The 16601-nt window shown below is 39.8% G+C and overlaps 1 protein-coding gene across 1 annotated transcript in view; it reads right to left on the bottom strand.

Moving 5' to 3' along the window:
- Positions 1 to 565: 565 nt before the first annotated feature.
- Positions 566 to 16601, bottom strand: part of LOC122798811 (single-pass membrane and coiled-coil domain-containing protein 3-like) — a 91851-nt gene continuing 75815 nt past the window's right edge. Inside the window, exon 2 of the mRNA XM_044067933.1 lies at positions 566 to 2651. Coding sequence (XP_043923868.1) covers positions 1960 to 2634 — 675 coding nt within the window. The 5' untranslated portion in view covers positions 2635 to 2651 and the 3' untranslated portion in view covers positions 566 to 1959. The remainder of the gene's footprint in view (positions 2652 to 16601) is intronic.

Genomic DNA, 16601 nt, shown 5'->3' with positions numbered 1-16601 from the left:
GAAATGGGTGCCAAATCAGGGATGAAGTTTCAGTTTCCCATCCAATTGTTCAAGTTGCACTTGAATTTGGTTAAGGAAGAATTCTGCATCACATGGATAGTGAGCTCTTCCAAAAACAGCGTAGTCTCCGAGATACATACCTACAACTCCTATGGTCCTATTTATATCACAGTCAAGGTTTAAGCCTGCAGAATGGATAATTCTGGTGCTGTTTGTTTTGTGGATATGCAGGAGGTCCATCTGACAATGCCCTGTGTGGCATGCATAGATTTCCCCTCAAAAGCCTGTAGGAGACAGAATATAGGGATAGAGCCTTGAGGCAGTCTCCGCAGGACATGTTACTTACACCGTGTATTCATTTTATGATAGGAACCACTGTGTTCATTCTAGTTGTTGGAGATGCCTGGTTAGGTACATACTAAAGGGGGCATTATACTCGATAGGTCTGATGAATGCTTAACAATGATCTCCTTGGACCTACCTAGATGACATACCTTTGTTGATAAGTTGCACAGCACAGAATGATTTTCTCACTAATGCAGACACATGATGGTCAAAGGCTAGATTATTGTTCATGTGTGTCCATAATTCCCTGACTACTGGGTTAAATCTAAGGGGTGTGTTGTCAATATGATAGTTGCTAGGAGTGGATGATTCCCTGAAGGATACTATAATGCATTTATTGGAATTTAGTTGTAGTCCACAGCTATGTCACAATTTATTTGTATGTGTCATCCCTTCCTGGAGAACATTTGTGTGATTGGGAAATTCTATGACTGCTCCTAATTTGCAATCAACTTCAAATTTAATCATCCACAGGCCATGGACAATGGCCTTAACTTCAGAAGGGTTCCTACTGGATTGCACAGCTTTCACTGATATACTAAGACAAATTCAGTAATGATTTTTTTTTATTCCAGATACTGTACAATGATGTTTCTACTGCTGCAGTTAGAAATGTGCTTAAGTCAAAGACATCCATATTATATATATGCAACTGTTATTCACCAGTAAAAGAAATCTGATTTATTAAATGTTAAATTAAATTTTAATCAGGGAAATTCAGATAAGACAAGAACTCATTTCATGCATGACCTCTAACCTTTGAGTTATTTTTATGGACCAATGTATGCAATAGGTGATGGAAAGAAACAAGATAATGTCTCTAGTTTATAACTAAAAGGCTGGTCCCTGAGGTGGATTGGTCATAGATTAGAATAAAGATAGAGGCAGACTGGTACCCTGGAAGAAAAACTAATTTTTCATTACATCATTCTGAGATTTGCCATATTAAGTCAGCATATCTTTCCAGACAGATTGCTGAAGCTTCTAACCATCCCACAGCTTTATTTTTAGTGGTTGACTGCTTTTCCAACCTACAACATCTCAATATCCAGCATTTTTTCTCTCTCACTCTCACATCCGAAGAATGTGACTTGTCTACCCACCACTTTTCTGCCCAAATTGCCTATGTTAAAACTTTAATAACTCCAAGCATTTTTGTTTTGCAGATGGTCACTGTGAGTATTCTTTAGTTTAATCTGGGAAGATCTTGCCATTCCTGACATTGATGACCTGTAATCTTATCTCTGGTGTACATCTTAACACATGATCTCTGGATCCTTGTCTATCTAGGTTTGCACAATTAGTCCTGGAGGCATTTGGACCAGTGATATATCAGATTATTAGAACCTCACGTAGGTATGTGGTGTTCCAAACCTACTTTAATGAGCCTTTAGTTAGCCTTACCCTTAAAAGGTTGGCTTAGATTCAGATAACTATCATCTTATCTTGAAATTTCCATTTATTAATAAGATTCGTAAATAGTGATTTTGTTACTGTCAGCTGAAGGCATATTTGAGCAGTCAATACTAAAGCACTAATTAAAACTCTATATTACATGTAAGTAAAGCTTGCATTTGAAAAAGAAATAATAAATAAAAATACATTACACTGATTTTACTTTTCCCATGGGATATCCAGTTTTATGCATGCTTTCATTACTGCAAATTGATAGCGTTCAGTATTTGGATTAAGATGAGACAGTACTTCTTTATATTCTTTTATAGCCTTATCAAGTACTTCTCTCTCTTTTTTGCCAGCAAAATAGCTTATTAAAATGGCAATTGCTCCAAAGAAAAGAGTCACTGGGAGAGCCCCAAAACAACATGCAGCAACTTTATTTATGTTCTCTACAGTTTTACATAGTATAACACTCAATACTGGCCATATAACAGTAACAGCAATAACAGATGAAATGTGGCCAATCCGTTCAATTTTTTTCATATGTTTGCTTAATGCTAGTTGTTTCTCAGAAACAGAAACAGAAACATCACAAAGCAGTCTATAAACTTCTGGTTCCAAGGCATCCTTTAATTCCTGGTCCATCTTGATAAGACATTTCTGGATAGAACTTATTTGTGTATTCAGAATATTACAGTTCTCTTCAATCTTGTCAGAGGTGTTCATCTTAATGTGTTCAAAACTGGTATTGAGGTACTTATTACAGATGTCACTCACTTTATTGGTAGTATTAAAATTTCTTTCTATACATAAAACTATTTCTTGATGTAAACGAATAGCAAGGTCCCTATTTTTTTCATTATCACGGAACATCAAATCACTCAATGCCATACTTTTCTGATTAAACTCTGAAAGAGAAAAGTAAAGTATTACATAAATCTTAATTACATGAAGAAAACTTTTGTATAATCTTAAAATGTTCACCTTTTTACAGGAAATGTGGCAAAAAATAGGAAAAGTACCACTGACAGAATTTTTACATGATAATATAACAACCAAAAGTAACAGCATGGGTATGAGGTCAATGTAAAATCTGCAGTGTAATGCTCAAAAGGTAAAATGAAAGCTCAGGAAGTCCAGAGTATTAAGATTAACAGTATTACACATTCGTACCCACATGAGAATGTAAGAATTCAAGAATGCCGATGAGTGCATTAATAAGAATTAAGGGAGGCTGAAATCATGCAAAAATCTACTCATTCAACTAATTGGAGAATCAAACAGAAAATGGTAGATTTTCCCTTAAGTGAGAATGAGCATTTGGCTACTGAAAGAAACTAGACATTTTCAAAGGAAGAACACATTAGGCAAAACAAAAGTACATAGAACAGGCCACCAGACAAGTTCATGATTAGAGAAAAACACATTTGGATCATAGGTTCATACTAGGCTATCTGCCCTAGGGCATTTATAAGCCTAGCCAGAGTGTGTATGGCTTTCGCCACCCATTTTAAATTTATTTTGCTATGCCCTTTTTCGAGGTTAGTATACGGTGCCTCTGTCTAACAGTGACACAGAAGTGATACCCAGGGTAAACCTACGATCTCCCATCCGCTCATCAAGATTTCTCTTGAAGAGTGTCAATGAGGGACTCTGCCTAACCTGGACTGGGATTTTATTCCAGAGTGAAGGGAGTATCTGGGTTATGAATCTGTCCCTCCAGCATGTCTTGTTTATTTCAGTTTTGAGGTTTATGTAAACACAACATTGCAAACACTGATACAACACTTAACAATATAGGTTCATAGGTTAGTACTAAGCTAACTGCCCTTGTGAGGCATTTTAAACCTAGCCAATTATCCTTTGTGAGACTCAAACCCTGCACCTTGAGCTTATAAGGCAAGCACCTTAACCATTAGGCCACCCTCCCAACTGGTGATACCCATATTTAAAGAACCACATAAACCTGTGAAAACAGCATAGTAAACATTGAAGTAACAATACTGTCTAACTAGTTCTTAATACTTAGCCTGAATAACATACATTGTAACCACCTCAAATCTAGTGCTTCACTCTGCTCACTAAACCCCAACTAGCAAACTTTCTATTTAACTTCCTAAGCTTTTGTTATACTCTGTTTACTGAACCTTATATTAACAAATTTATTTAACAGTTACATATTACTTATACTTTTTTGTTATTATCCTTTTGTTTATAGTATTATTTAAGTTGTTAAAAACTGTATGCAACCTGAAACAGCTTAATACCTCTACCTCTGTGTTAATCGCTTTGTACATATTTTTGGAGCTTTTCTCCCCAGTACTCCACTGAAAAAGGGCTTGTGCTCAGTCAAAATTTCCCAGTCAACAAATGTAAAATAAATAAATAAAAATACATAAAATAAAATACCAAGAGAATATACAATTCATAAAAAAGTGAAAATGGTTCACATCTGAAATTGTTTTATGAAGAAGCTGTACATAAAATAGCAGGATGGTTATAAACACTGAAGAAATGTAACTTCTGGCATTATCAAGCTTTCTACAATTCTTGGACAGTATAAATGTTTCATTAATTAATGTGAAATAAGGCAGTATACTTAAACAATGTATGCAAAAAAGGATGAAACTGTTAACATTTGTGTGGGTTTAGTATAATGATTAAAGTCTTTACCTCTCAAACACAAGGTTGTTGTTGTGTCTTTCGACTTTTCCCGGTTAGGGGTCGCCACAGTGGAACTCCGGTCCGCTAATGATTGGTAGTTGATTTTTACATGCTGAGTTACCAGCCCTGATGCACAACCTTCAACGAAGGTACACCCATTCACGCATGTATCCACGCAGAAGACGTTCTAGCTGCGAATCGAACTGGACAGCGTCTTACTGCAAGGCAACAACGTTACCGCAACAATTCTGACCTAAGGTCATTGGCTAGGCTCAAATGGTCCTCCACAGCAATTAGCCTTGTATTCACCTTTGACCTCTTTTAACAGTGTACATAAGTGATGTGTAAGTTTTCCCACTGTTGCTGAAATTTGCAGTATCATTTCATGTATGAGCAGCCTCCTCTTGGTCTACATATATTGTATTTTGAGTCTATTCCTGAGTAAGGCATTAAGATTCATGGCTATCAGGATGTTTCCATACTCTCAACTGAAATCACAAGATGATGCAGTAAGTCATGTATTGTCTTTCATTTCTGAATAATACAATTTATTTTTTGTGTTGTAATGTTATTCTATTGTCCCCTGCAGTTTTCTTTGTCAATACCTTCCAACAGTTTGTGCTGTTTGCTCCTCCTATTTAATAATGGCATGTATGTACTTTCTTTAATATTTTATTTTTTCATGTTGCATTTTCTAGTCTGTGTACTATTTTGTCTTTGGCCTGGGTTATGGCTGAAAAAATTAATATTGAACCTCTCCCAGTTTTCAAACATTACCAAAATGTATAACATTTACTTTTTATATGTTCTCACTATGAATACATTTGCAAGGGATGGTAATGAAATCTATACTCATGAGAAAATGTATAAACTCTTTAATCACATTAAGAAATGTCATTTTCATTTCATGAGCCTTTACAAGATATATTTGAATTCTACATAATACTGATTGCTGATTAAATATTTTTTCATAAACATAAATATTTTTTCATAAACATGTTACTCTTCCCAACCTAAAAACAAATGAATTGGAACCTTTCTAATCACTTCAAAGAAAAATAAAGCTACCCCCCCCCTAAATACAAACAAACATAATCTAACCAGTAAAGTGCTCATATACACCTTAATAATAGACTTACATCTAATAGGTGAGTCACCCCAACCTAAAGACAAATGAATTGGATAGCTTGGAATAAATTGCATAGCTTAATAATAGACTAACAAGTAATATGTGACTCTTGACAACCTAAAGACGGATAAATAGGAACCTTTATAATCACTTAAAAAAACCTCCATCTAACCAGTAAAATGTTCATACATAAATAACAGATTAATAAGGAGAGTAAGGAAATATTAATTATTCATTAAAAGAACCATTACATCAAGTTTTGGCTAGTGAAGCGCAGAACTACGTCAATTGTAGTCCCATATTTTATTATATATTATTTATTTATTTAACATTCGTCGACCGGCAAAGTCCAACTTGGAACAAAGCTAATTTTCAGCGGATGCCCAGGGAGAAATGCTCCAGATGCATGTCTTTGTGACATCTATATATTCCTGATAAGTTCCCCATTAGTATACAGGTCTGCAATGAAAATACATTATTTTGGGTAGTATTTTCATCTATAAGTCAGTCCTAACATGATGTTTTTGAAGGCTTTATGGAAGTGGAGGTCAAACATTAACTACTCACTGATGCTGACACCAAGAGTTTAGTGTGTGTGTGTGGGGGGGGGGGGGTTCAACTGGAATTTTGCTGACTGCAGACAGATAAAAGCTGCTTTTTCCATTGATAGGTATAAATAGCATAACCTTGATTTTTTTTGTATAATTTAAAAGGAGGTGAGATTTTTTAAGCCATAACTCAATGGAAGAAATGTTTTTTTTTCTTGAAGTTCAGGTAAGGTGCTGTCTCTGCATATGAGTGTGATGCCATCTGCATATCAAGTGAGAGTGGCTTCTTTGGAGGCTTTATGTAAGTCATTAGTGAAAACACTAAACAATACTGGAGTTAGATCTGAACCTCATGGAACTCCTATAGATATGGGTGAGAAACAGGAGTTTTCCTCAAGTCATGTCACAGGTTCCTGTCTGGCAAGAAGCTGAGGAACCAAGAAAAGAAGTGTTCAAGGCCTAGTTCGGACAGTCAGTTGGTGGGATGCAGTACTGAAAGCTTTGGATAAATCAAGGAATAGGGAATAGGGAATAGGGAAGACACTACTTTGCCAGAGTTCCTGTGCTGGCTGATTTGGTTGGTGAAATGTATTGGCAATTACTGCTGCGATGGGGTCAGAAGCCATGCTCTGTTAGGGAGACTAGGCTATCATTAGTGATATATTTCAGAAGTATTTTATTCAAAGGAGATAAAAGATCAATGGAAGAGTAATTGCTGAGATCAACAGAGCTGATATCTTCCCAAACAGGGATTATGAGAGTTTTTTTCCCCAGATAATAGGGACATAATTTTCCAGGATGGATATATTTATTGAGAATAAAACTGGGTATGCCAGAGATTGAGCAAGTATTTTCACGTATTCTTAAAAGATGTTATCTGCAGCTGAGGTGAAGTGTTTGAGCTTCACCAATTTTTTCGACAGAAATTGTAGAAACAGCATTATTATGGTGAAGAGGAACAGAGCAGGATTATTGAGGGTGATATTGTGTGTGTGTGTGTGTGTGTGTGTGTGTGTGTGTGTGTGTGTGTGTGTGTGTGTGTGTGTGTGTGTGTGTGTGTGTGTGTGTGTGTGTGTGTGTGTGTGTGTGTGCGTGTTGAGGTTAATCAGGGAGATCACAGAGTCTAAATAGTGAGCACTGAATTAGCCTGGTATAGATGAGTGATGGTAGGATGGCCAGAGTTTAGCAGGCTATGTATAGATTACCACAATAACTTAAGGTTATTGTAGTGGCTGGTTTGGAGAACATTGCTGCAGTTTATCATATTTTAGCAGTTTTTCACTTCTGGTTTGGGTTGATTTTATAGTTTCTTATAGTGATGTATGGATGATTTAGCTTTCTTTGGTGCCAGGATTTCCAAGCTTTGTCCATTAGTCACATAAGTTGTTTTCTGGGTTTTGCAAGCCAGGGGGCAGGGTTTTACATTACCCTTTTGTGCCTTAAGGATTCAAGATAATTTAGGAAGCTGACAAATACTTAAGTAAAAGTGCCACAGGGCATCATCTAGGTGGAGAGTTTTTAATCTCTACCATTTTTTAATTTTTTTAATTGATGTAATGAATATGTCTTTACTAAATTTGGATAAGTTAGAGGTTAGGATGTACGGGTGAGTTTTTGGTACATGTGATAGAAGTCTCCTTCAGTATGTCAGAAAGTTGTATAGGGTGCCTGAATCAAATATTTTGTTCAAATTATAAACAGGCCTTTATTAAATACTAATTGAAAAATCTATAAACATTCTAGCAACAAAACTATACAACAGTAAATGTTGGATTCACCTTTTACAAGTATTATAAACAAAAGAATGATGTTTACAGAACAGGGCTAAATTCTGAAACAAATAATGCAATGAATTATGCAAAATCCAACAGCAGGCTGTGGCATGTAGGGCAGGTCTGATTTGTAGACCCATGTGACACCATGTATAGCTTAGTGAAACTGTGCAGCGAACTGTCACAAGCAGGGGAGGCTGATTTGTAGACACACGTAACACTGTTGTACAACCACGTGAAACTGTGCAGAGGGCTGTCACATGCAGAGTTGGGCTGATTTGTCAACACACGTAATACTGTTGTACAGCCACGTGAAACTGCAGCGTGTGCATCATATGCTTATAACTGCATGATGATACAGAAATAAATGGCATCATGGTAGTGAGATCAGTCATAACTGCAAATGAGGATACACAATGATATAGAGCTATTCAGAAATGTATAAAAATTTATGCAGTTAGCTGTGCCCATGAGGATCTTTGTACATTGTGATTTGTCAGTGAACACAGACAGAGATACAGACCACACTACAATGCTGGCAGAAAAAGTCATGATAGCCAAGCAATATATTTTAGGAGTTGATCTTGCAGCCACTGTCCATAACAGGGAATGTTGTCATCTTCTGTGTTTCAGATTAATTCAACAGAGCCTAGTACATTATCACCTCTCCAACAGGGACAATAATCAAATGCTATGTTATGGACAGAGACACCATACAGCAACTGGTAGATGTGTGCCATCCTGAGATGAAATCTCATGGGATATATGGATTACTGATGTATGCAGGCAGTCATGTATGTGTAGCTTTAGCAATACTTCCCACAGGGACTTTTCAGTGGTCATTGAGACATGTTGGGTATATCACAGACATCCACCTGAATTCTACCACAGTTCCCTGATGTTAATACTGCTGCATATAAAGGATTATAAGAGCTTCCCAAGGATCTAACAGAAGACAAACACACTATTCAGGCATTCTACAAAATACCCAATTTCTAAGCCTCTAGGGAGCACTGGTTGTACCCTCATTACTTACAGGCCCCCTCTTGTCTACATAAACAATAGTACATCAGCTAGAAGGGTTTCTACTCCATCAACAACATGGTAGTGTGAAATGCACAATGTATTATATAACCTGTGTCTGTCTATTGCTCAGTCCCTTTCTGTGATTCCTGTATCCAGCACATATCCAGCCTATACCAGCAATTGGGTGGGAGTGACTTCCCACATGGATATCTTACATGTGATGCCAAATATTCCCTGCAGCCCATGACTCATGACACTCATACACAATCCTCAGAGTATGACTGAGATGCAATATTACACCATGCTATTACAGACCTGCAACATTGCTTAGAGTGTGTATGTGTGTTTAGATTGATGAAGGCCCACATTCACTGCCTATATTCTTCTAGTAGTATGTTGTGGTATGCTCCTGAGACCTTCAGTATGGTATTTGCTTTCTGTGGAACTGTCCATAACATGGTGGTTTGCAAATACCCAGTGCAGGTATCAGAGGACCATACATACAGTGGAGGAGAAGGTGCTGGTTTTGCAGTCATTTGAAGAACTAGCTGCAGGGAAAGACTGTTTGAGGCAAAGGTGGATGCAATACGCTGTGAAACTAACAATGAGGTAGGATCTGGACCACAAGTAAGGGCCAAATTACACACAACAAAGATGTCCATGCAGTAGAACACCTGGGTATGCTCTGTAGTGCATTGACTGGCCATATTGTACATAGTATATCACTTACCCATGTAACACAGCAGTGAGGGCACCATTGTCATAAAATGAGCAGGTAGGGAGTGGCACAGTAACAGGAATCAGAAATGGGGACAGTTTTGGGAAAGGGAAAATGAAGACTGGTCAAGGGAGTGTGAGTGATGACCAGTAGACTGAGTGTGAGCTGAATATACTGTGTAGAGGGGCAGAAATGCTTTCTGAGTGGCATAAGTATACTGAAGTATTTGTTCAGAATGGGTTCCAGGAGAAACAGCTCCTACAGATGAGGTTGCATTGTGTCTGTGTGTGCATGTGTGTGTGTGTGTGTGTGTGTGTGTGTGTGCATGTGTGCATGTGTGCATGTGTATGTGTGTGTGTGTGTGTGTGTGTGTGTGCGTGTGTGCGTGTGCGTGTGTGCATGTGCATGTGCGCGTGTGTGTGTGTGTGTGTGTGTGTGTGTGTGTGTGTGTGTGTGTGTGTGTGTGTGTGTGTGTGATAGGTGTTCTGGACCTTCAGGTGGGAATGATGCAGATCATTAATGCCCCTGGCCACTGGTGCATCTCTTCTGAGGAGTGATACTAGCAACAATACCTGCTAACATGGATGAAGTGATCCAAGGCATGGTAAGCACTTGGCCGTACCATGTGTCTCACTATCACATAATTCATATCTGTCTGGGTAGCCTTACCATGCCACAACAGGCATGCCAACAGTGGGTAGTGCTTAGTTGGTAGAAATATGTGAACTTGATATGTCCAAAGTACAAACAAATGAGTGGCAACAATGGGACGGGCACTGTCCATGGTGTGCAGAAGCATATCACTCTATGGTGGCGGTGAGGGAAACCACATGCCTGTCAAATGTGCCAATGATTTGGATCATACGTTCACATAGTTTATCTTCTGGGCCATGCAGTACTCCAATTGTCTCCTGCCGAGATGAAAGCCTTGTTCCTCTATTTTGTAATAACCATTCTGACACCCATTTTAGGCAATGAGTGGGAGCAAGGCAGTGAAGGCTTTTAACCTGCCACTCCTGCCCCTGTTTCCATGATCCATATAGATGTCACTGTCAAATGCAGGTGCATGAACATGTGATAAGGGTGATGATGCAGGGAGTGCCCTTTCCTTTCATGGACTCTAAAGCATTGGAGGAGGTTCCACATTGAACAGACTTCTCCGTCACTAGATGTGTGCAGTACTCTGCCTTTCCAGCATCATTGCTGAGCGTGACATTGTGTCCTCAGACTGTGCTACTGTAAGGCTGCCACCATCATCATTAGAGTCTGATGCCAAACTAACATCAGGCATCCCCTATATCAAAGCAGAAGAGACTATAACCACAGCAACTTTGAAAACATATGTATAAACTGTCACACTTCAAATAATCTAAAACCCATATCATCTAAATTCATATCATTGAGACCATAACATCTAAAACTCTTAACATCTAAAATTCATATCATCAAATTTCATAACACCTAAAATGTATAATATGTAAGAGTGTATCATTAAACATGTAAATGTTATAGATTATTCTGTTAATCCTGTGGTATCAATATGAGATGTAGTTTATATTTCTATAAGTGTAATTTATGTAGTGTAGGAATTTATACTATTTATATAGTGTTTATTTTTTCACTCTGCATGTGTTTTTTAGGACATACAGGTAAGTGATATAGACATTATGTGTACATTCTTTATGGTGATTGTGATACAGTGGGGTTAGAAAATTAACTTTTACCCAATGTAGTGTGATCTCAGAGTTGGTATATTTAATTTAAGGGGTGTGGGGGGTGGAGCCCCCACATGGAGGGTGCCGGGGGGCTTCCTCCCCTGCAGAAACATAGTAAAAGGTATGTTTGTTAATTTGGTGTTGTTATAGGTGGAGGGGATGTTATTTTCATGTGATTTGTAGTGTTCAATGTTGTGATGCAAATTTTAGATGTTATGAAATTTGATGTTATGCGTTTAAGATGTTATGATTTAGATGATATGAATTTAGATGATATGGGTTTTCAATTATTTGAAGTGGAACTGTATATACATCTATGGTTAACACTATTAGTTTGTGAATACCCCATTGCCCTATGATGTATCAACAGTAAAAATGATAGCGATGCAAAGAATGTAAACAAATGTACCTTGCATGGTACTGTATCCCCGGGATTCATGAAGCTTGCGCCAGGCGCAGGCTTTGCGTAGGCGGTATAATGCCAAATATGGCCATCGAGCGATTCAGGTACGATCCAATTCCACATGCACTACCGGCATATGCCAGAACTGCGCAGCCCCTGGCTTAGGTATGCTAATCACCCCATGCGCAGTGTCACACCATGCAAATGAGGGCATATAGTGATTCATGAAGTGGTACAGGTGTAGCGTAAGCCCACGGAAATGTAAACCAAAAAACACGGTTTACATTTTTCCAAACAGAACATCGGAGATATGGAAGCGGGCCAGACCCAGGTATCACAACATTAACATATGCCAATGGCGAAATACACAGCCAATGGCATAAGAAAATATGCACGTAAATAACAACATTTAATGTCATGTCCACAGTAACGCACAGCACAACCGCAGGGCATGTGTGCGGAAGCTGTAACATAAAGAAATAATATAAAAATGTCATAAAATCGCAATGTAATATAAATTAGGTTTACAGCATAATACACAATGGTAGGCATGGAACACCACAACCAAGGTGCAAGGGTTGCTAAGGGCCTGTGATAGCATTCGGCGTGGTAACTATGAATTAGTAGTCAATGCCATGCAAATGAGGCAGATAATACTGAATCGCAAATGTCCCGCCGGATGAAGGTTGTACCATACGGCGCAGCGGTATAACACCGAGGAGTGGCTCAGAGGAGATACATGACATCAGCAGAGGGGTGTGCCACCCTAGCAGTAAGCACATTGGAGCAATGCAAATCTGGCCTGTCCGTTGCTAGAAAAGCTGCAGGACAGGGGTGGGGAGGAAGGTATAGAATCATTTAGTTGAGAGCACACATGGTGCCCAAAAGCACATGTGTACGGGGATGAAAACGTGCCCAAAACCCAGTAATCGGACGCACGTGCTGCGAACAATAGCACAAACAGGAAGGTCAGAGGAAGAAAAGAGGGAAATGCTAAAGTAGGGTAATTGGAGTACTAATGAGCAATCAACACCAATCAACCCACGATGGCCAATTGACGGCAGCTGACAAGTCTGCTTGCAGAAACCTGCAAAACAGGATAGGGGAGGCATTGGAATGCAAAGAAAGGAGGGGAGGTACTGGATTGCAAAGATAGGAGACCTGACACAGCAGAGCAAAGCAAACTGACAGCAGACCGGCATTAGCACACATAACGCAAGATACGCCAGGTCCAGGAAAGTACAAATGAAAGTAGGCTGCAGGATGCTTGCCAGAAAATGGTAGGTGCAACGTGCAGAAATGTAAAGGGAAGGTCAAGAGGTAATCCACAGCAGCTAAATGTAATTCAACACCAAAGGCACCACAATAGTAGTTCCGGTAGTAAAACACATAAGATACCCTGTACCTACGATCGTACATACACACCCTATGACATCATCGGTGTTCACAGCACAATAGTATAAAGTGTGAAAGCACCCTACACACACCTGTGAATTCCCAAACACTGCACCGTAGGTGTAAACACACAGGGAACGTTTAAAATGTACATGCTGGGAGCTGCCATAGCTGTGATTCATCAGCATGTGTTAGAGACTGACAGTGTTGTGGGGATGATGCCGACAACCACCGCAGGCCCCGGAGGAGGAGAAGAGTATTCAGACCAAGGGTAACCTACCAGGGGATACATGATCCAGAGATAGTAGAGCATTACAGGGTGGACAGGGACATCTTACAGCAAATAGTGGAGCTGTGCCAGCCATGCCTGAGAACCAGAAATAACAGAGGGGAACCCATCCCAGTGGACACGAAGGTATGTGTAAGCATACGAATACTAGCCACAGGTACCTTTCAATTGCCATCTGGTGATATAATGGGGATCTCACAGGCATCAGCAACTAGGGTACTACACCAGTTCCTGGATGCCATGTTACCACATGCCAATGAGCATACATACTTCCACCGAACTCAGGAGGAGTTGGCCAGCAATATGCGTCACTTCCACCATGTGGCACACTACCTGGAGGTACTGGGTGTGATAGACTGCACACACATACAAATCAAGTCACCACCCAGTGAGCATGGTAGGTGCTACATAAACCGCAAGGGATTCCACTCCATCAACTTCCAGGTTGTGTGCAATGCCCAGGGCATAATCATGGATGTGTGTGGTGGCAGCCCTGGAAACTACCATGACTCCCATATCTGGCATGCCTCACAGCTGTATCAGGTATTTATCAGGGGGGGACATCCCACATGGCCACCTTGTTGGGGATGCTGGCTATGCACTGGAGCCGTGGATGATGACTCCCATCAGAAATGCACACACACCCATGCAAGAACGCCATAATGAGGCACACGCACAAACCAGAATCATGATAGAGCGTGTGTTTGGGATGCTGAAATCACGGTTCTGGTGCTTGGACACATCTGGTGGAGCCTTGCAGTACTCTCCAGGCATGTGTGCCCACATCATCATAGTATGTGCCATGCTACATAATATGATCCTGCGGAAACAGCTTCAGCAAGGACAAAATGGTGAAGGCCATCATAGCCCACCGCAATTGCCAAGGCCATCACAGACACAGAGGGATACAGACCATGAACACACTGTGCCAGCCCCAGTAGGCAGACGGAGGCGTGCCCAATATGCCTATGCCTTGGCAAAGAGGGTATGTATAGCACATACACTGACAGTGTAGGCCCCTACGGACGGACACACCTCTCCACCTGCACACACAGTAAAATGGATGGCACACAAGCAGGACCACCTGAAAATTGTAATGTATAGGTGGCTCACTGTGTGAATCCTACATAGGCAACCCTCAAACATTGTATACACAACAGCTATTGGAACACGGAATGTCAACACCTGAACAGTGCATGCGCCTATCAGCATATGGTGGTGCTGTGTGTATAGGTTCCCAGGTACATCGGTAGGTACATGGCCGATTTTCAGAGGCCATACATCAAATGGGGCAAACAATGTCCGCTGTCGCCACAACATCGAGTAACCAACTGTCGCGTAGAGGAGCAGAGGCAATCGTGGGAGCACATGTGTGTAAGCACTGTTCTGCACACACTCAGCATGGAATTCCTGCTGCTTTAATGAAGGGCTCCACATAATATAATCATGGATGTTGTGTCAACGCATGGGGTGTACCCATGACAGGTATTCGTCACCCCGGCATGCTCCACCCACGGTCGTTTGAAGGTGTAGCACAGTATAGTGTGTGGCTCACTGTGATATGCATACCCAATGCCAGAGCACATCCAGTAAACATCACATGGACATACCATTAACTGGACCCATCAATATGTAAACTAACTGAGTTACCCATGTGAGTGCAGTATGGAGTAACAGCTGTAGTATACTCCACGTACAAAACGACATAACACGTGTACAAATCCCAGATGGCCATATGTTAAATGCAGTGACCGTCGTGCATGTTCCCGGTCCCATGTCCTGCAAGGGATGTAACGTAATCCCGAAGGCACGAGTAATGCATGTCGGATGCAGGTCATCAGATTATATGTTTAGCACACATTACCGGGAATATGCATTGCCCACTGCTGGTAAGCAACGTTTAAATATGACTATATGGATATGCGCAAAACAGGGATAAGCTACTCCGAATATCATGCAGATCATGGTCAATGATGTCCAGAACAGGTGAAACCAGCATTATTTACCCCTGTACTAATAGCGCCTGCTCTGAAGGGTAAAACGACCACTGCCAGGTGTAGAATACGCAATCATGTATAGAATCACCTAACACTATTGCTAGGCAAGATGTACCTATGGTAGGGTTGCCACCTCTTCAAATGACTAATGTGGGACATACGTCAGATGTCTGCAGGCCGACACATACACCCGGCCAGTACGAAAAGCAGCACTGCATTGTTTTGCCTAGATAAAAGCTTATTCTTGTAATGTTTACTTACTTATTCTGTTTGTTGGTTCAGATACAGAATAACTGTTTAATGCGATTATTACATAAACTGTGGGAAATAAGTATGTTCTAAAATCACAGGACATTTGCCATGTTTACAAATATTTTGCAGGACACAACTGCCCAAAGAGGGACTGTCCCTTGCAGAGTGGGACAGCTGGAAACCCTAACCTATGGCAGGTGAGTAATGTGACAGGTACAGACACAAACGTGCGGAGTCCAGGAAACAGTATACACCAACAAGTACACAATGAAAGGTGTAGCTTGCCTGTCACTTTCCCCGTCAGATATATATATATATATATATATATATATATATATATATGTGTACACATATATACATATATATATATAATACAGATAGAAAGGGCGATAGAGTGACAAATGTTGATATATACGGATTCAGCGATATCTTCAAATATATATAGATAGGTCAATGACATTCATAACACCTTGGAGGTACAAATTATTAGGATACTGCCAACTATGGAATGTAGATAAATACATTCCAGATCAACAGAAAGACCAAAGCCCAAACAGGTAGCCTTAACGCTGGTTTATTGTTTAAAATATGGTTAGCGTTTTCGCAACTCGCAAAGAGAAGCTTCTTCAGAGAACAGTTCAAAAAGGCGCCAAAACTTTTTGAACCTTTAAGTACAAGCAAAGAAATTACATCACTTCCTTGTTAAACACCAAAAGCCAAAAAATTTTTTAAAAAGATATTTTAAAATCTAATGATAAGCGCTAAACTTGTCTTTCACAAGTGTATAAATAAAATATATGTACTACAATAAACAAGTATTAAATATAAAAACGTAATTGAATATTCTTAAAAATGTTTAGAAGCCTAATAGGTAGGTCGTAAATACTTGAATTTGATAAATCAAAATAATGAGGTTACCATAGTTGTGTAAACTTGTTTTAAAAATGTAT

Source organism: Protopterus annectens, chromosome 3.part1, assembly GCF_019279795.1.
Source record: "Protopterus annectens isolate FY-2018-M chromosome 3.part1, PAN1.0, whole genome shotgun sequence".
NCBI lineage: Eukaryota > Metazoa > Chordata > Ceratodontiformes > Protopteridae > Protopterus > Protopterus annectens.
The sequence above is the reverse complement of the archived record's forward strand: the minus strand, read 5'-3'. Positions and strand labels throughout refer to the sequence as shown.